The 21,505-nt window shown below is 36.7% G+C and overlaps 1 protein-coding gene across 4 annotated transcripts in view; it reads right to left on the reverse strand.

The window, feature by feature from the left end:
• GDPD4 (glycerophosphodiester phosphodiesterase domain containing 4) overlaps positions 1–21,505 on the reverse strand; it is a 175,595-nt gene that overhangs the window by 50,663 nt on the left and 103,427 nt on the right. For all 4 annotated transcript variants that reach the window (XM_078433077.1, XM_078433076.1, XM_060605547.2 and 1 more), the window contains exons 12-13: positions 19,102–19,323; positions 18,027–18,181 (exon numbers count right to left, since the gene is read on the reverse strand). In XM_078433077.1, the coding sequence (XP_078289203.1) occupies positions 18,027–18,181; positions 19,102–19,323 (377 nt within the window). The remainder of the gene's footprint in view (positions 1–18,026; positions 18,182–19,101; positions 19,324–21,505) is intronic.

A 21,505-nucleotide genomic window follows, 5' to 3' on the forward strand; every position in this document is an offset into this window, starting at 1 on the left:
ATCATTAATTTCTTCTCTAATCTTTATTATTTCCTTTCTTCTGCTGCTTTTGGGCTTTATTTGCTGTTCTTTTTCTGGCTTCTTTAGGTGTAAGGTTAGGTTGAGTATTTGAGACATTTCTTCCTTCTTTAGGAAGGCCTGGATTGGTATATACTTTCCTCTTATGACTACCTTTGCTGCATCCCAGAGGTTTTGGACTGTAATGTTTTCATTTCCATTGGCTTCCATGTACTTTTTAATTTCCTCTTTAAGTTCTTGGTCAAGTCATTCATTCTTTACTAGAATGTTCTTTAATCTGGAAGTATTCTTGGTCTTTCCAAATTTTTCTTGTGGTTGATTTCAAGTTTCATAGCATTGTGTTCTGAAAATACGCCTGGTATGATATCAATCTTTTTGTACTTCTTGAGGGCTAATTTATGACCTAGTATGTGATCTATTCTGTAGAATGTTCCATGTGCACTTGAAAAGAATGTGTATTCTACTGCTTTAAGATGGAATGTTATGAATATATCTGTTAAGTCCATTTGGTCCCGTGTGTCATTCAAAACCATAATTTCCTTGTTGATTTTTTGCTTAGATGATCTGTCCATTACTGTAAATGGGGTGTTAAAGTCCCTTACTATTATGGGATTATTATCAATGAATTTCTTTATGTTTATGCTTAATTGATGTATACATTTGGGTTCTTTCAAGTTGGGGGAATAAATATTTACAATTGTTAGCTCTTCTTGATGGACAGACCCCTTAATTATGACATAATTCCCTCCTTCATCACTTGTTACACTTCATCTTTGTCTTAAAATCTAGTTTGTCTGACATAAGTATAGCTACTCTGGCTTTCTTTTTTTTTTAGGTTTATTTTTATTTATTTTGAGAGAGAGAGAGAGAGCAAGCAGGAGAGGGGTACAGAGGGAGACAGAATCCCAAGCAGGTTCCATGCTATCAGCACAGAGCCTGATGCGGGGCTCAAATTCATAAAACATGAGACCCTGACCTGAGCTGAAACCAAGTTTCAGCCACTAAACCAACTGAGCCACCCAGGTGCCCCATCTTTTGACATCCATTAACATGATAGTTCTCCATCCCCTCACTTTCAATCTGCAGGTCTCTTTAGGTCTAAAATGAGTCTCTTGTAGACAGCATATCGATGGGTCTTGTTTTTTTTTATCTATTCTGAAACTCTATGTCTTTTAATTGGAGCATTTAGGCCATTTACAATTAGAGTGATTACGGAAAGATATTGTGTTGCCTGTAGAGTTGGTGTTTCTGATAATGTTCTCTAGTCCTTTCTAGTCTTTGTTACTTTTGGTCTTCTTTGTTTTATTTTTATTTTTCTCCAGAGTCCCCCTTACGATATCTTGCAGGGCTGATTTAGTGGTCACAAACTCTTGTTAGTTTTTGTTATCTGGGAAATTCTTTATCTCTCCTTCTATTTTGAATGACAGCCTTGCTGGATAAAGAATTTTTGGCTGCATATTTTTCCCATTCAGCATATTGAATATATCTTGCCACTCATTTTTGGCCTGCCAACTTTCTGTGGACAGATATGCTGCAAACCTGATCTATCTTCCCTTGTAAGTTAAGGACTTTTTTCCCTTGTTACTTTCAGGATTCTTTCCTTGTCTGTGTATTTTGTGAATTTGACTATGGTGACTTGGTGATGGTCAGCTTTTGTTGAATCTAATGGGAGTTCTCTGTGCTTCTTGAATTTTGATGTCTGTGTCCTTCCCCAGATTAAGAAAGTTTTCAGCTATAATTTGGTCACATAAATGGTCCCTTTTTCTTTCTCTTCATCTTCTGGGACTCCTATAGTTGAATTTCATTCCTTTTTAATAAGTCACATAGCACTCTATGTGGAAGACCCAAAATACTCCACCAAAAAACTACTAGAGCTGATATATGAATTCAGCAAAGTCACAGGATATAAAATCAATGTACAGAAATCGGTTGCATTTCTATATACCAATAATGAAGCAACAGAAAGAGAAATGAAGGAATCTATCCCATTTACAATTGCAAAATAATAATAATAATAATAACATAACTAGGAATAAACCTAACCAAAGAGGTAAATGATCTGTATGCTGAAAACTATAGAAAGCTTATGAAAGAAATTGAAGAAGACACAAAGAAGTGGAAAAACATTCCATGCTCATGGATTAGAAGAAAAATATTGTTAAAATGCCAATGCTGCCCAAAGCAATCTACACATTCAATGCAATCCCTATCAAAATGCCACCAGCATTCTTCACAGAGCTAGAACAAACAATTCTAAAATTTGTATGGAACCAGAAAACATCCAGGATAGGCAAAGTAATGTTGAAAAAGAAAATCAAAGCTAGAGGCATCACAATTCCGGAATTCAAGCTGTATTACAAAGCTGTAATCATCAAGACAGTATATATTTACTAGTCCAAAAACAAACAAATAGATCAATGGAATAGAATAGAGAACCTAGAAATGGACCCACAAATATATGGCCAACTAATGTTCAACAAAGCAGGAAAGAATATCCAGTGGAAAAAGACAATCTCTTCAGCAAATGGTGTTGGGAAAACTGGACAGCGAAATGCAGAAGAATGAACCTGGACCACTTTCTTACACCATACACAGAAATAAACTCAAAATGGATGAAAGACCTAAATGTAAGACAGGAAGCCATCAAAATCCTCAAGGAGAAATCAGGCAAAACCTCTTTGACCTGGGCCTCAGCAACTTCTTACTCAGCACATCTCCAGAGGCAAGGGAAATAAAAGCAAAAATTAACTACTGGAATCTCATCAAGATAAAAAGCTTCTGCACAGCCAAGGAAACAATCAACAAATAAAAGGCAACTGACAGAATGGGAGAAAGTAGTTGCAAATGATGTATCAGATAAAGGGTTAGAAGCCAAAATATGTAAAGAACTTATCAAACTCAACACCAAAAAAACAAATAATCCAGTGAAGAAATGGGCAAAAGACATGAAAAGACCCATTTCCAAAGAAGAGATACAGATGGCAAACAGACACATGAAAAGATGCTCAATATCACTCATCATCAGAGAAACACAAATCACTGAGATATGTAAAACCACAATGAGATACCACCTCACTCCTGTCAGAATGGCTAAAATTAACAACTCTAGATTTTTATCCAAAGGATACAGAAATGCTTATTCAAAGGGGCACAGGCATACCAATATTTAGAGCAGCACTATCAACAATAGGCAAAGTATGGAAAGAGCCCATATGTCCATCAACTGATGAATAAATAAAGAAGATATGGTATGTATACACACACACACACACACACACATACATACATACACGATGGACAATGAATACTACTTGGCAATCAAAAGAATGAAATCTTGCCATTTGCAACATGGATGGAACAAGAATATATTATGCTAAAGGAAATAGTCAGAGAAAGATAAATAAATATCATATTATTTCACTCACATGAGGAATTTAAGAAACAAAACAGATGAACGTGGGGGAAGGGAAGGAAAAATAAGATAAAAACAGAGATGGAGGCAAACCATAAGAGACTCTTAAATACAGAGAACAAACTGAGAGTTGCTGGAGGGGTATTGGGCAGGGGGATGGGCTAAATGGGTGATAGGCATTAAAGAGGACACTTGTTGGGATGAACACGGGGTGTTATATGTAAGTAATGTATCACTAAATTCTACTCCTGAAACCATCATTACAATGTCCTTGGATTTAAATAAAATTTTACAAATATAATAATAATTTGAAAAAACATAAAGAGGAACTAATACCAACCCATTAAGAAGGCTACATCAAAAAAACAGAAAACACTGATATGGAGGATGTGGAGAAATTGGAACCCTTGTATAATGCTGGCATAGCTGTTCTGGAAACCAGTATGACCATTCTTCAAAATATTAAAAATGGAATTATTTTTGAAATTATTTATTTAAACTCAAGTTAGTAAAATGGCAAAAAGTAACAATAAAAAAGGAGAGATAAAATGTTTCTCAGATATACTAAAGTTACAGGAGTTCATCACAACTAAATCAGCTTTATAAGCAGCTTTGTAAGAAAGAGTTAAGGAGAATTCTTTAAGTAAAAAGAAAAGGCTATAATTAGAAAATTATGAAAGGAAAAAAATTCACAGTTAAGAGCAACCATAGATTAATCACTTATAAAGCCAGTAAAGAGGTTAAATCACAAAAACGGTAAAACTAATCATATCTATAAAAATTAGTCAAAGGATACACAAAATAAAAAGATGTAAAATATGACATTATATGCATAAAATGTGGAGGGGAAGTAAAAATTAGTGCTTTTAGAATGTGCTCAAACTTAAGTGACCATAAACTTAATGTAGACTGCTACGCACTGAAGATGTTATATATAAATTCAATGGTAACCACAAATTAAAAACCTGTAATATATACACAAAAATTAGAGAAAGGAATCCAAGCATACCACCAAAGAAAGCCATCAATGCACAGGGAAGAGAGCAAGGGAAGAAAACAAGAACAGAGAAAACTACAAAGCAACCATGAAACAAATGTAAAATGGTAATAAGTACATATATATCAACAATTACTTTAAATGTAAGCAGACTAAGTGCTCCAATCAAAATACAAAAAGTGACAGAATGGCTAGAAAAAATAAGACCAATCTTATGCTGCCTACAAGAGACTCAGTTCAGGCCTGAAGACACATATAGACTGAAAGTGAAAGGATGGAAAAACTTATTCCATGCAAATGGAAGCAGGGGAAAAAAAAGGCCAGTGTAGCAATATTTATATCAGACAAAATGGACTTTAAAACACAGACTACAACAAGAGACACAGAAGGGCACTACATGATGATAATTAATCCAACAAGAGGCTATAACAACTCTAAGTATCTATGCACACAACACCTTAGCACCTATTCAAATATTAGCAGTAATAAAGGGAGAAGATGACAATAACACAATTATAGTAGGAGACTTTAACACTACTCTTAAAATCAATGGATAGATCACTCAGCCAGAAAATAAACAAAGGAACACTGGCTTTGAAAGATACATTAGACCTAACTGATATATACAGAATATTCCATCCACAAATAGCAGAATATTTTTTTAATTGCAACAGGGAACATTCTCCGGAACAGATCATGTTAGTCCACAAAACAAGTATCAATAACTTTAGCAAGACTGGAATCACATTAAGCATCTTTTCCAAATACAACAGCATGAAACTTGAAATCAATTATAAGAAAACAAACTGGAAAAACCACAAATACATGGAGGCTAAACAACATGCTACTAAACAACCAATGGATCAACAAAGAAATCAAAGAGGAAATAAAATATACATAAACACTGCAGCACCTGGGTGGCTCAGTTGGTTAAGCATCTGACTCTTGATCTCAGCTCAGGTCATGAACTCACGGGTTCGTGAGTTTGAGCCCGGCATCAGGCTCCACACTGGGAAACTACTTGGAATTCTTTCTCCTTCCCTCACTCTCTGCCCCTCACCTGCTTCCATTCTCTCTCTCTCTCTCTCTCTCTCTCTCTCTCTCTCTCTCTCACACACACACACACACACACACACACACACACACACACACACACACAAAACATACATACATATATATATGTGTGTGTATATATATATACATATACATACTGGATGGCTCAGTTGGTGAAGCGTCTGACTTCGGCTCAGGCTGTGATCTTGTAGTTTGTGAGTTTGAGTCCCAGGTTGGTCTCTGTGCTGACAGCTAAGAGCCTGGAGCCTGTTTCAGATTCTGTGACTCCCTCTCTCTCTGCCACTCCCCCACTCACACTCTGTGTCTCTCAAAAAATAAACGTTTAAAAAAATTTATTAAAAAAATAAAGTGAACCATTTTCTTACTAAACCCTACACAAAAATAAACAAAATGAAATAAAGGCCTAAATGTGAGACCTGAAACCATAAAACTCTTAGAATAAATCATAGGCATTAGGCCTTAGAAACAGGAAAAAAACAAGCCTTAGAAGAGGAAAAAAAGCAAAAATTAACTATTGGGATTACATCAAAATGAAAAGCTTTTGCACAGCAAAGGAAACCATCAACAAAATGATAAGGCAACCTACTGAATGGAAGAAGATATTTGCAAATGATATATCCAATAAGGGATAATATCAAAACCTGCAAATATCTTATAAACTTAACACCCAAAAGCAATCTGATTTTTAAAATTGACAAAGAATCTGAACAGACATTTTTCCAAAGAAGACATACAAAAAGATGCTCAATCTCATTCATCATTAGAGAAGGGCAAATCAAAATCACAATGAGATATCACCTTACGCCTGTCAGAATGGCTGGTAATAAAAAGGGAAGAAATAATAAGGGCTGGTGAAGAAACCCCTGTGCACTGTTGGTGGGAATGTAAATTAGTACAGCCACTGTAGAAAAGAGGATGGGTGTTCCTCAAAAAATTAAAAATATAAATACCATAAGACCCAGTAATTCCACAACTAGATATTTACCCAAGAAGAACAAAAATGATCTCAAAAAGATATATGCACCCCTACGTTTATTGGAGATTTACAAAAACCAAGATATGGAAGCAGCTCAAGTGTCCATCAAAAGATGAATGGATAAAGATGTGGTATATTTATACACAATGAAATATTACTCAGCCATAAAATAGAATGAGATCTTGCCATCTGTGATAACACAGATGGACCTAGAAAGTATTATGCTAAATGAAATAAGTCAGACACAAAAGGACAAATACCATATGATTTCAATTATATGTGGAGTCTTAAAAACAAAGTAAATGAATAACCAAACAAATAAGCAAATGCAATAACAGACCCATAAATATAGAGAACAAACTAATGGTTGCCAGGGGGGAATAACAGTCATAGGGATAAAAGATACAGCATAGGGAATATAGCCAATGGTACTGTAAGAGCCTTATATGGTGACAGATGGTAGCTACACTTGTGGTAGGCATAGCATAAAGTGTAGAGTTGTGGCATCACTATGTTGTACACCTGAAACTAATGTAATGTTGTGTGTCAGTTATAATGCAATAAAAAAAGAAATGTTTAAAAAAAGTAAATTATGAGAGCAGATGTATACTATTTATTCTATGCTTTAAGATTTGAAAAACTGAAGTATGCTTTTATTAATTACGCACCACAATATAATTACTATTTTAAACTCCAAATCTAATTCCACCTTTATATTATGTTCATAAGAAGGCTTATGCTCCTATTGTCATATCTAAAACTCAAACATAAAGTTTCTATAAATAAAAAAAATAAAGAAGAGCAAATTAAACTAAGGTAAGTAGAAGAAGAAAAGAACAAAGTACAGAAATCAATGAAATGGGAAAGTAAATGTGCTAACAAAGCCATAACTGGGTGTTTTGAAATGGTTAATAAAATTCATTAACTCCCGGCAAGACTGACCACGGAAAAGAGGGAAAATAAGAATTTCTACTAGCAAAATGTAATCTGATTTTTAAAATGTGATTATGTGTGATAAAGGATTATTACCTAAAATCTATAAAAAACTTAGCAACTCAACACCCAAAAAACAAGTAATCCAGTGAAGAAATGGGCATAAGACATGAATAGACATTTTTCCAAAGAAGACATTCAGATGGCTAACAGACACATGAGAAGATGCTCAATGTCACTCATCATCAGAGAAACACAAATCAAAACCACAATGAGATACCACCTCACATGTGTCAGAATGGCTAAAATTAACAACTCAGGAAACAACAGATGATGTTGAGGATGCAGAGAGAGGGGAACCCTTTTGAACTGGTGGTGGGAATGCAAACTGGTGCAGCCACTCTGGAAAACAGTATGGAGGTTGCCCAAAAAGCCAAAAATAGAACAACTCTATGATTCAGTAACTCCACTACTAGGTATTTACCCAAAGGATACAAAAATACAGCTTCAAAGGGGTAAATGCACCCTGATGTTTACAGCAGTATTATCAACAACAGCCAAACTATGGAAGGAGCCCAAGTGCCCAACAACAGATGAATGGATAAAGAAGATGTCATATATACATATACATATGTATAGGTACACACACACACACACACACACACACACGTACAATGGAATGTTACTCAACTATCAAAAAGAATGAAATCTTGCTATCTGCAATAATGTGGATGGAGCTAGAGTATTATGCTGAGTGAAGTCAGTCAGAGAAAGACAAAGACCATATGATTTCAAACTCATATGTGGAATTTAAGAAACAAAACAGACAAGCATAGAGGAAGGAGGAAAAAAAGAGAAGGAAGCAAACCATAAGAGAGTCTTAACTATAGAGAACAAATGGAGGGTTGCTGGAGGAGGTAGAGGGAGGGATGGGCTAAATAGGTGATGGGTATTAAGGAGGGCATGTGGCGTGATAAGCACTGGGTGTTGTATGTAAGTGATGAATCACTAAATTCTACCCCTGAAACCAATATTACCCTACGTTAACTAACTAGAATTTAAATAAAAACTTGAAGTCCAAAAAAAAAAAAAAGGAAAAGAAAAAAAATGTATTGAATTAGAGATGAATGCACTAAATGCCACTGAACTGTTCATTTTAAAATAGTTAATTTTATGTTATGCAGGTTTCACCTCAATAAATTAGTACTTACAGTTAAAATTTTAAAACACTATAAAATTTCCACATCAGAAATAAAGCAGAGGGCATTTCTATATTCATATAATTTTTATTAAAATAATATATTTAAAGCATTCTTAGTCTAAGTGGCAAGGTCACAATGTCTTGTGACAGTGGTCAGAGTACGAAGTGAGCATAATCACAGAGAATGTATTAGAAATGTGACTGTAATTACAAATATCCTTGTCATAAACACTACACAAATAAGTGAAGGTACAACTACTTAATTTCTTAAAATGCAGTGGTCCTTGAGGAGAATTACTTGGAATAATGTACAACTCATGAATTTATCACAATCACCTTTGCAGTACAGCTACATGGAAAAACCCTTATTGTCTTTACTATAATATATGGTTTCCTTACAGAAAAGGATGGTGCCTTCTGACTTTTCCCATAAAACTAGCATGGTGCACTGGTACATATTATTACTCAGAAAATATTTGTTGAGCTAAATTAAACTGCTTCACTTTGTAACAAGACTCAGGGTACGATTCCTCTCAAATCTGATGCCATTTGAAATTATGCCTACATAACTATAGCCAAGGAATAACTTTAAAGCCCTAGGGTGAAAGAACTCTGGAGTCTGTGAGACCTATATTTAAATCTCAGTTTGGTCCCCTACTGATCAAGTACATTAATTTTGGTGAATTACGTAGCCTGCCTGAACTTTGCCTCTTTGGGGGCAAGTTTCCTCATTTGCAAAATGGGGATGATGATAATTTCCAGGGCATGGCAGGTAAGGATGGTGATGGTAAAAGAAGCAGCTAACACTTAATTGTGTTCTTACATTTGCCTAGCATTTTGCATGTGCATAATATGAAGAATAATTTCCTCTAATCATTAAACCAGTCCATCAGGGTATTATTATTTTTTTTCTTTAGGTTATTGCTATTCAGAGCTGTCAGCACAGAGCTTGATGCAGGGCTCCAACTCATGAACTGCAAAATCATGACCTGAGCCAAAGTTGGACACAACCAACGGAGCCACCCAAGCAGCCCAGTTATTGCTATTCTTATTTACAAATGAGAAAATGGATGATTAGAAATCTGTCCAAAGTCATATGTGTGTGTAGCTGGTGGGTAGGCCAGGATTTGAAAAAGAGCCTATGGTCTAACAACCACAGAACTTGACACATAATAAAGGCTCAATAAATGGAAGCTATTATAATTATTTTTTAAACTACTACATCAATCTAAATTATGATTAGGAGGGGCACCTGGGTGGCTCAGTCGGTTAGCTGATTTCAGCTCAGGTCATGATCTCATGGTTGTGAGATTGAGCCTCATGGTGGACTCGGTCCTGGGCATGGAGCCTGCTTAAGATTCTCTCTCTCGGGAGAAGCCAAGATGGTGGAACAGCATGGAAGGGTTTTTTTTGCATCTCGTGTCCATGAAATACTGCCAGATCAACACTCAACCATCCTGTACACCTAGAAAACTGATTTGAGGATTAACACAACAATCTGCACAACCTGAACCACAGAACTCAGCAGGTACACAGAGTAGAGAGGTGAACTTGGGGAGAGAGAAGCTGGGGAGGGCAGGGAGCTGTTTTTGCTTGCAGAGAGAAAATGGAGAAGGTGGGGAGGGGGGAGGATATGGAAAAGCACCCCCCCCCCCGCCAAAAGCAGCTGGAGAGAAGGTGGAAAAGTGGAAACAGCCACAGGGACTGAACTAAAAAGGGAAAAAGGAGAAAGGAGAGGGTTTAAATTCCACTAAGACTCTATAAACAGGGGGAGCACAGAGTCTGAAACTCCGTAGCTTGATACCTGGCAGTGCTCTGGTGGGAAGGGCAAATCCCCAGGAGCAGAGTGAAGTCTGGTTGGTTCTTGGGCCACATGGGAATAGGCAGTTCTCCTGAAGGGAGAACATTTGGTAGAGGCTGTGCAGAACCCCCACCAGCAAAGGTACCAGCAGACCTTGGAGAACAACCACATTCACTGGTGCTGGAACAAAGTCGCTAAGGGTGAACCCTGGTGCCAGATGTGTGTTATGTTTTTCCATAACTCCTAAAATACTGTTGCTACACGACCGTGTGAACTTTTTCTGGGGCAGGCTGGCACCAAGCCACAGTCTCTGGGCATTGGCAGCAGCATGGTCCTGCGAACGTTCCTGGGTGCAGCCGGCACCCAGCCAATGCCCAGTGAGACCCTCTCCCAGAAAGTCTGAGTGGGACAAAGCCGCAGTCCCTCAGAAGTGAGGGGTTGGGAAACAGCTGCATCTGAGATAAAACTCAGGAGGGAGGTGCTGCCTGGCAACCTGATGGCTTGGTCATGGACAGTATAAAAGTGGGGAGTGGACAGAAGCCAGAGACAAAGGACAGGTGCATGATTGCTGATCTGGGAGAAAAGAGTTTCGATACTAGAGACTGGGTAGCTGGGTGAAGCCATTTTCACCCCTCCCACACATGCGCATACACACCTATCAAGCACCACAACAATCCACCCCAGTAAGCTAAGCAGTGCCATCTAGTGGAGAATGGAGCCATTACACTACTGAGCCCCGCCCAACTGGGCCAACATAGCTCTTCAGGAACACAAGTCTCTCCACCTGCTTAGTTTACAGACTATAAATTGATTCACAGTCTGACTTCTAAAGAAAATGATGTAATTTCAATCATATTTTGGTCTGTTTGCTGGTCCATCTATTCAATTTTCTTTTTTCTCTCTTTTTCATTTCTTTTCTTTTCTTGAATACAGAAAGAGAAAAAATTATTTTTACTTTCAATTTTTATTAAAAATATTTTTATTTTTTTCTACTATATTTTTTACTTTTTTGTAAATTTCTCAAATTCTATTTTACTTCCATCATTTCATTTTATTCTACTTCACTCAATTCATTTTTTCAAATTTTCAAACATTTTTCTTTTTTTTCTTCCCCTTTTCCTCTAATCTATCAAGCTCCTTTGAACAACCAGACTAAAACACACCTAGGATCTGGCATCATTTATATGATTTGTGTGTGTGTGTGTGTGTGTGTGTGTGTGTGTGTGTGTGCTGTTTTTAATTTTTTTAATTTTAATTTTTTTTACCTTATGAACTCCTTTTCTCCCCTGAAAATGATGAAATGAAGGAATTTACCCCAAAAGAAACAGCAGGAAGAAACGACAGCCAGGGACTTAACACAGATATAAGCAAGATGTCTGAACCGGAATTTAGAATTATTGTAATAAGAATACTAGCTGGGGTCTGAAAATAGACTAGAATCCCTCTCTGCAGAGACAAAAGAAGTAAAAGCTAGTCAGGATGAAATTTTAAAAAATGCTATAACTGAGCTGCAATCTCAAATGGCTGCCACAGTGGCAAAGATGGATGAGGCAGAGCAGCGAATCAGTGATACAGAGGACAAATTTGTGGAGAATAATGAAGCAAGAAAAAGGGAGGAAAATGAGGCAAAGGAGCACAATTTAAGAATTAGAGAAACCAGTGACTCATTAAAAAGGAACATCAGAATCATAGGAGTCCCAGAAGATGAAGAGAGAGAAAAAGGGGTAGAAGTGTTATGTGAGCAAATCATAGCAGAAAACTTTCCTGACCTGGGTAAAGACAAAGACAACAAAATCCAGGAAGCACAGAGGACTCCCATTAGATTCAACAAAAACCAACCATCAATAAGGCATATCATAGTCAAAATCACAAAATACTCAGGCAAGGAAAGAATCATGAAAGCAGCAAGGAAAAAAAAAGTCCTTATCCTAGAAGGGAAGACAGATCAGGTTTGCAGCAGACCTATCCGCAGAAGCTTGGCAGGCCAGAAAGGAGTGGCAGGATATATTCAATGTGCTGGAACAGAAAAATATGCAGTCAAGAATTCTTTATCCAGCAAGACTATCATTCAAAATAGGAGAGATTAAAAATTTCCCAAACAAAAATTAAAGGAGTTTGTGACCACTAAACCAGCCCTGCAAGAAATTTTAAGGGGGACTCTCTGAGGGGAAAAAAGATGAAAAAAAAAGAGAGAGAGAGAGAGAGACCAAAAGCAACAAAGACTAGAAAGGACCAGAGAACACCACCAGAAACTTCCAACTCTACAAGAAACATAATGGCAATACATATCTTTCAGTACTCACTCTAAATGTCAATGGACTCAATCCTCCAAACAAAAGACATACGGTAGCAGAATGGATAAGAAAACAAGATCCATCTATATGCTGTTTATAAGAGACCCACTTTAGACCTACAGACACCTTCATATTGAAAGTAAGGGGATGGAGAACCATTTATCATGCTAATGGTCAACAAAAGAAAGCTGGAGTAGCCATACTTATATTAGACAATGTAAACTTTATTTATTTATTTTTTAACGTTTATTTACTTTTGAGACAGAGAGAGACAGAGCATGAATGGGGGAGGGTCAGAGAGAGAGAGGGAGACACAGAATCTGAAACAGGCTCCAGGCTCTGAGCTGTCAACACAGAGCCCAACGCGGGGCTCGAACTCACGAACCGTGAGATCATGACCTAAGCTGAAGTCAGACGCTTAACCAACTGAGCACCCAGGCACCCCAGACAATGTAGACTTTAAAATAAAGACTAATAAGAGATGAAGAAGGGCATTATATCATAATTAAGGGATCTATCCACTAAGAAGACCTAACAGTCATAAACATTTATACTCCAAATGTGGAATATATAAATCAATTAACCACAACATAAAGAAACTCATTGATAATACTACCATAATAGTATGGGACTTCAACACCCCACTTGCAACAATGGACAGATCATCTAAACAGAAAGTCAACAAGGAAACAATGGCTTTGAATGACACACTGACCGGATGGACTTAACAGATATATTTAGAACATTTCATCCTAAAGCAACAGAATATACATTCTTCTCCAGTGCACATGGAATGTTCTCCAGAATAGATCACATACTGGGACACAAATCAGCCCTCAACAAGTACAAAAAGATCGAGATTATACCATGCATATTTTCAGACCACAACACCATGAAACCTGAAATCAACCATAAGAAACAATTTGGAAAGATAAAAAATACTTGGAGACTAAAGAATATCCTACTGAAGAATGAATGGGCGAACCAAGAAGTTAAAGAGGAATTAAAAAGTACATGGAAGCCAATGAAAATGATAACACCACAGCCCAAATCTCTGGGACACAGCAATGGTGGTCATAAGAGGGAAGTATATAGCAATCCAGGCCTTCCTAAAGATGGAAGAAAGGTCTCAGATACACAACCTAACCTTACACGTTAAAGAGTTGGAAAAGGGACAGCAAATAAAACCCAAAGGCAGCAGAAGACAGGAAATAATAAAGACTGAGCAGAAATCAATGCTATCAACCAAAAGAAACAGTAGAACAGATCAATGAAACCAGAAGCTGGTTCTTTGAAAGCATTAAAAAAATTGATAAACCACTAGCCACTTTGATCAAAAAGAAAAGGGGAAAGGATCCAAATAAATAAAATCAAGAATGAAAGAGGAGAGATCACAACCAACACAGCAGAAATACAAACAATAATATCAGAATATTATAAGCAATTATACGCCAATAAAATGGGCAATCTGGAAGAAATGGACAAATTCCTAGAAACATATAAACTACCAAAACTGAAACAGGAACAAATAGAAAATATGAACAGACCCATAACCAGTAAAGAAATCTAATTTGTAATCAAAAATATCCCAAAAAACAAGAGTCCAGGGCCAGATGGATTTCCAGAGAAATTCTACCAAACATTTAAGGAAGAATTAACACCTATTCTCTTGAAGCTGTCCCAAAAAACAGAAATGGAAGGAAAACTTCCAAACTCTTTCTATGCATCCAGCATTATCTTGATTCGAAAACCAGTAAACCACTAAAAAGGAGAACTATAGACCAATTTCCCTGATAAACATACATGTAAAAATCCTCAATAAGACATTAGCCAACCAGATCCAATAGTACATTAAAAAATTATTCACCATGACCAAGTGAGATTTATACCTGGGATGCAGGGCTGGTTCAATATCCACAAAATAATCAATGTGATTCATCACATCAATAAAAGAAAGGACAAGGACCACATGATCCTCTCAATAGATACAGAGAAAGCATTTGACAAAATACAGCATCCTTTCTTGATAAAAACCCTCAGGAAAGTAGGGTAGAAGGATCATACCTCAAGATCATAAAAGCCATTCGTATGAAAGACCCACGCTAATATCATCCTCAATGGGGAAAAACTGAGAGCTTTCCTCCTAAGGTAAGGAACAAGACAGGGATGTCCACTCTTGCCACTGTTATTCAACATAGTATTGGAAGTCTTAGCCTCAGCAATCAGAAAACGCAAAGAAATAAAAGGCATCCAAATCAGCCAGGAGAGGTCAACCTTTCACTCTTTGCAGATGACACGATGCTGACTATGGAAAACCCAAAAGATTCTACCAAAAAACTGCCAGAACTGATTGATGAATTCAGCAAAGTTGCAGGATATAAAACAAATGCACAGAAATCTGTTGCATTCCTATACACCAATAATGAAGCAACAGAAAGAGAAATCAAGGAATCGATCCCATTGACAATTGCACCAAAACCCATAAAATACCTAGGAATAAATCTAACCAAAGAGGTGAAAAATCTATACGCTGAAAACTACAGAAAGCTTATGAAAGAAATTGAAGAAGACACAAAAAATGGAAAAAGATTTCATGCCCCTGGATAGGAAGAACAAATATTGCTAAAATGTCAATCTACATACTCAAATACAATCTACATACTCAATGCAATACCTATCAAAATAACACCAGCATTCTTCACAGAGCTAGAACAAACAATTCCAAAATTTGTATGGAACCAGAAAAGACCCTGAATAGCCAAAGAAATGTTGAAAAAGAAAACCAAAGCAGGAGCATCACAATCCCGTACTTCAAACTGTATTACAAAGCTGTAATCATCAAGATAGTAGGGTACTGTCACAAAAACAGACACTCAGATCAACAGAACAGAATACAGAACCCAGAAATGGACCCACAAACTTATGGCAACTAATCTTTGACAAAGCAGGAAAGAATATCCCGATGAAATAAAGACAGTCTCCTCAGCAAGTGGTGCTGGGAAAACTGGACAGCGACATGTAGAAAAATGAACCTGGACCACTTTCTTACACCATACACAAAAATAAACTCAAAATGGACGAAAGACCTATATGTAAGACAGGAAGCCATCGAAATCCTTGGGGAGAAAACAGGCAAAAACCTCTCTGACCTTGGCCACAGCAACTTCTTACTCAACACGTCTCCAGAGGCAAGGGAAACAAAAGCAAAAATGAACTATTGGGACTTCATCAAAATAAAAAGCTTCTACACAGCGAAAGAAACAATCAGCAAAACTTAAAGGCAACCAATGGAATGGGAGAAAATATTTGCAAACAACATATCAGATAAAGGGTTAGTATCCAAAATCTATAGGAACTTATCAAACTCAACCCCCAAAAAACAAAGAATCCAGTGAAGAAATGGGCCAAAGACATGAATAGACACTTCTCCAAAGAAGACATCCAGATGGCCAACTGACACATGAGAAAATGTCCCACATCACTCATAATTAGGGAAATACAAATAAAAACCACAATGAGATACCATCTCACACCTGTCAGAATATCTAACATTAACAACTCAGGCAACAACAGATGTTGGTGAGGATGCAGAGGCAGAGGATCTCTTTTGCATCATTGGTGGGAATGCAAGCTGGTGCAGCCACTCCGGAAAACAGTATGGAGGTTCCTCAAAAATTAAAAATAGAAGTACCCTATGACCCAGCAATTGCACTACTGGGCATCTATCCAAGGGATACAGGTGTGCTGTTTCGAAGGGACACATGCACCCCCATGTTCATAGCAGCGCTATCAACAATAGCCGAAGTATGGAAAGAGCCCAAATGTCCTTCGATGGATGAATGGATAAAGGAAATGTGGTGTATATATATACAATGGAGGTTTTACTCGGCAATCAAAAAGAATGAATCTTGCCATTCACAACTACGTGGATGGAACTGGAGGGTATTATGCTAAGCGAAATTAGTCAGAGAAAGATAAATATCATATGACTTCACTCATATGAGGAATTTAAGATACAAAACAGATGAACATAAGGGAAGGAAAGCAAAAATAATATAAAAACAGGGAGGGGGACAAAACATAAGAGACTCTTAAATATGGAGAACAAACAGAGGGTTACTGGAAGGGTTGTAGAAGGGGGGATGGGCTAAATGGGTAAGGGGCATTAAGGAATCTATTCCTGAAATCACTCTTGCACTATATGATAACTAACTTGAATGTAATTTAAAAAAAATAAATTAAATTTTTAAAAAAGATAATCTCTCTCCCTCTCCCTGTGCCCCTCCCCTGCTCAGTCTCTTTCTCTCTCTCTCTCAAAAAAAAATTATGAGTAGAAGAGAAGAACATCACCACAGATCCATTTTCTATTTGAAAAAAGTAAAAGGAAAGGGAAATATACTCAAAATAGAAGTAGTAGTTCAGAAAAGAGAAATCCTCTGATTGGGAAATAGAGGCAAAACATATATAATTTTCCACTGCTAAAAGGAAAAAGATACATTTTATGATCAACCATCCCATGGCCAGAGGGGTGAGAGAAGTGAGAATAAGAACATAAGTAAATCCAACAGCCTAGCTCATGGCTTGAGACGCAGAAAGGTATCTAAGGGTAATTTTTATTAAGTCCAAGAGATTTTAGATATATATATATCTCCAAGGAAAACATTGGCTTTGAAGCATTTACAATCATCTGAAAAAAATTACTTTTAAATCTAAGAGAAAGGAACTATGGATTAAATTAAGCAGTGATTAATAACAGTTAAGTTTGGAAAAAATTGCCATTTTATCCCCTGGTGCTTTTAATTCTGAAAATCTGTTACTAATTACATATTTATAAATATATACAATAATTTTAGTTTCTTCTTGTGCTTGGCTGTTTTAACTTGTTTTTATTTTTTATTTATTTAGGCATGTTCTTAATTATCTCATAAGAAATCTGGCTATCTGAACCACAAAGCTATTTATGAGGTACTGCAATGCTTCTAGTAATGGCTGAAGGAAATAAACAACTTTCTGATTTCTGACTTATATAAGAACAAAAACACCAAGCACACAAAAAAGTGTGTTGAATGATAACAGACTGGAGGTAAAGCAGAGGCTGATGACTATGTTCCACAGACAGGGACACAGTCTACACAAATGTTTGCTAGCAGAGGGAAGGAGGAAGACAGGGTGAGAAGGGTAAGAAGGGGAAAATAGGGGATTCAAAAAGAGCCACACAAAGAAATCCTGATATAAGGAGATGCTAATTAAAGTAGTCTGGTGGTAATGCAGATTTTATGCAAGGCAATACATGCCAAGAAAGACATGGTCAAACACTTACTTCAATCCTTTGTAGAACAACCTCTTGTAGTCAACATTTATTCTACTGATATTTTCTTTTGTAAGACGTTCAATGGAAAATAACTGGCCCACTTGCTGAAAACCAGGAGCTCTGCTTTGGACATACTGCCTATCAAAACTTGGCAACCAAAAAATCTGTAAGGAGAAAAAGGAAGTCTTTAGTGGATAATCAGCTCTCTAGGTACAAACAGCCACATTCCAGCACTGGTAACAGTCTATAGAGAGTAGAGAGAGATTCTAGTCCTTGGTGAAAGAGTCAACGTGGCCTAATACCATCCAATGAACTCTTATGATGGGACTTTCACCAGGGTTGTTCTGGAGTGAGATTTCTTAAAGTTAATATCCTGAGTCAAGGGCCCATTGTGTTCAGATAGCCCCACACTAGCCAAAGTGGATGAGGAGTTGGTAGGTGCAGATGAAAGGTAGGAATCCTATTTCCTCCAGCTGATAATGCTAAAAATCATCTTTGAGAGGGGTCATTTCCTGTCAATGGGGAATACTATTATGACTCATCTGTGGAAATAGTTCCATTTGCAAGAAGACACACATTTGTTTCACTCAGCACTCTACCATATTTTAATAACTTAAGAGATTTGGAATGATTGCCCAAGTGCAGAGAGTTGCTTCTGAAAAACATGATGAACAAATCTCTGCTCAAATAAGAACCAGCTCTTTCTTCTGTACCATTAATTAAAGTCAAATCCTCAAAGCCTTAGTGCTATCCAGGCCCCTTCTAATAGTTCTATGCTAGTGATGGTGCAGGTTACATTGTATAGTCATTACACACATACTTTTTTTTTAACAGAGTGCTGTTATTTCATTTGGTTTGGAGTAGCAAACAGCTTCTGTGTTTTTCCCCACTGAGATAAATTTAACTGGGTCATTCTTAGATTGCCACGTGTAGCTACATAAGCAACAATCTCTATTTCTACAGATAGCAAAATTATTTAGACATCCCAAGGAAGATCTACAAGCTAGGTCAGGTTCAATTGCTATGCTCCTGGGACATGCTACCCACCTCCCAACCTCTACCATAAATAATGAGACAGACATACCAGATGTTGCTCAATTTTGGAGGCAAGGATCACGCTTACTACATGGCGAATATACGTGTGTCTGAGAGGATGTTTTCGTGGAGGGGTATTAAGATCAAATATCACAAATTTTTTTTCCTTCTGTGCAAGTTCCAATAAGTCAGTTAGTTTTGGAATCCTCTGATTTTCTGCTTTTTCACGATCAGCCCTTGATAGGGGTTTCATGTGGTAAAATGGTTTAAACTAAAAACAAATACATCAGAGAATACATTGGCTCCTATCAAAAGCAATTTCCAATTCTCCTGCTAGATAGCCCCACACCCAGGCCTATCCCCACGTTGCTCCATTATCATCCAACCCACCAGATCCTCTGAAATACTGGTCCTGAAATAACAGTTGCCAAGGAGAGAAATTGAATGTAATCTTAATAGGTAATTACGGTATTTGGAATGATTTCTTCTACGCTGTAGAACATGTCGTATTTGCATGGAAAGTCCTTAATATTTTTGTCCTGACCTTCCTTTTCAGACTTTTTTCTATAACTTGAGGTAATACAATCTCTTTTTATAAAAGTCACACTGGTTTCCCACATTTGCTCTCACTGTTCTAGTTATGTGTAATGGAAAAACAGGGTTTGGCTTAAGATTAAATTGGATTCAATCCCAGCTCTATCACTCATTGGTTTTCCTTGCCGTATCCACCTGTTAAATCTTATCCTAAACCTACAAAGCCCAGCTTAAACGCTACCCCCTTCATGAAGCCTTCCTTAAATATTCCTGAGCTAAAAAGACTTTGATGGTATTAAATTCCAAAAACTCATTTTTATGCCTCAGTTGTATATTTCATTTTGCCTTCTATTTATGTCTTAGGCCAGATTCAAATTTTTACTTCATATGCTTCTTTCTGTGTAACTGTGGTAAAACCATTTAAATTCTCAAAGTTTTCATTGCCCAAACTATAAAATGGGGATGTGGAGAGGTAACCTATGTATTTCTCAGGATTATTTTGAATATTAAATATGATAAAATATTTACAAGTTCTATAAGCGTGTCTAGTACATAGAAAAGTGCACAATTCACATTAGTTCCCTCACTCTCTACTGCTCCTACTGGAGTGTACCTTCCTTATGGCAGGAATTGTCATATATTCTTTGCAATATTTTTCAAAGAATTTCATTTTATACCTCAGTCCATACATCTATTAGCTATATTAAATTTAAAAATGGCTACTTTTATAGTCATTTGTTTATTTTAGATAATTTGTGGGTGAAGTCAGTGATAAAAGGCTATCTCTAAGAAGGAAACAGGACATGGGTCCTTTTCTCAAGACTCAAGTAATATCTTTTTCTACACGACTTTATCTTCATTCTCATTCTCACCCTAGATTTCTATTTCTTCCCCTTCCCCTGACCTCCCTCTTTTCAGCAAAGAAATCATCATATTGCACAGTATCATCAAACTAGAACAGAAGCCAGATCATAGAAGTTGAATTAAATCATGGTCTAGACCTCAGTTGAGGTCTATTATTAAGGGCCTTCTTAATCCTCAGGAAAATAAAAAATTTGCCTCAGAATTCAAGAGTTTGGTAGATTCTTCCAGATATAGAACAACTGATTTCACTTAATTATTAGACCTTCATGTGGGGAAAACTTAAAAGAGCAGAAAGAGAAACACCAAGACAGAACTGAAATAAATCAGCTGTGCATAATTTTTAAAATGTCCCTGAATGAGCAAAAAGAATAAGAAATACTCTATGGAAGGACATTTATAAAGCCTTTTCTTTCTTTTTTTTTTAATATGTGAAATTTATTGTCAAATTGGTTTCCATACAACACCCAGTGCTCATCCCAAAAGGTGCCCTCCTCAATACCCATCACCCACCCCCCATCAACCCTCAGTTTGTTCTCAGTTTTTAACAGTCTCTTATGCTTTGTAAAGCCTTTTCTTTAAGGATAAAGTAAACAAAAAATTTTTTAACAATAAATTTTAAACAATAGGGTTTAAAACAGGATTCCAGTAAGCTTTAAATAGTAATTTGGGGTAGGTCTAACAGCAGAAGCAAATTGAGCCTCTTATTTTTGGTACATAAAATAGGAGACTTAGAAAAATAAACTGGAACGGGACAAAATCAGTTTAGACTATCTCCAACAAGTTGTTGAACATTTTTTTTAAAGCCCTAGAAAACAACAAGCTAGAAATGGAAACAAACTTGTGGTTCTCCACATAAAAACAACACTAAAAATGTCCGCATTCTCTATGCTTATGCTTAGAGAAATTACAAGTAGGAGAATCCAATGTACCCTATTGGTAAGAAATGGAACAATTATCCAAAATCTGCCTAACGATACCACTTAAAGGGAAACGCTACTACCCAACATGAGATTCTGAAGATAACTATATATAAATATAGATGAACAATATAGCTT

Source organism: Panthera onca, chromosome D1, assembly GCF_046562875.1.
Source record: "Panthera onca isolate mPanOnc1 chromosome D1, mPanOnc1 haplotype 2, whole genome shotgun sequence".
Lineage (NCBI taxonomy): Eukaryota > Metazoa > Chordata > Mammalia > Carnivora > Felidae > Panthera > Panthera onca.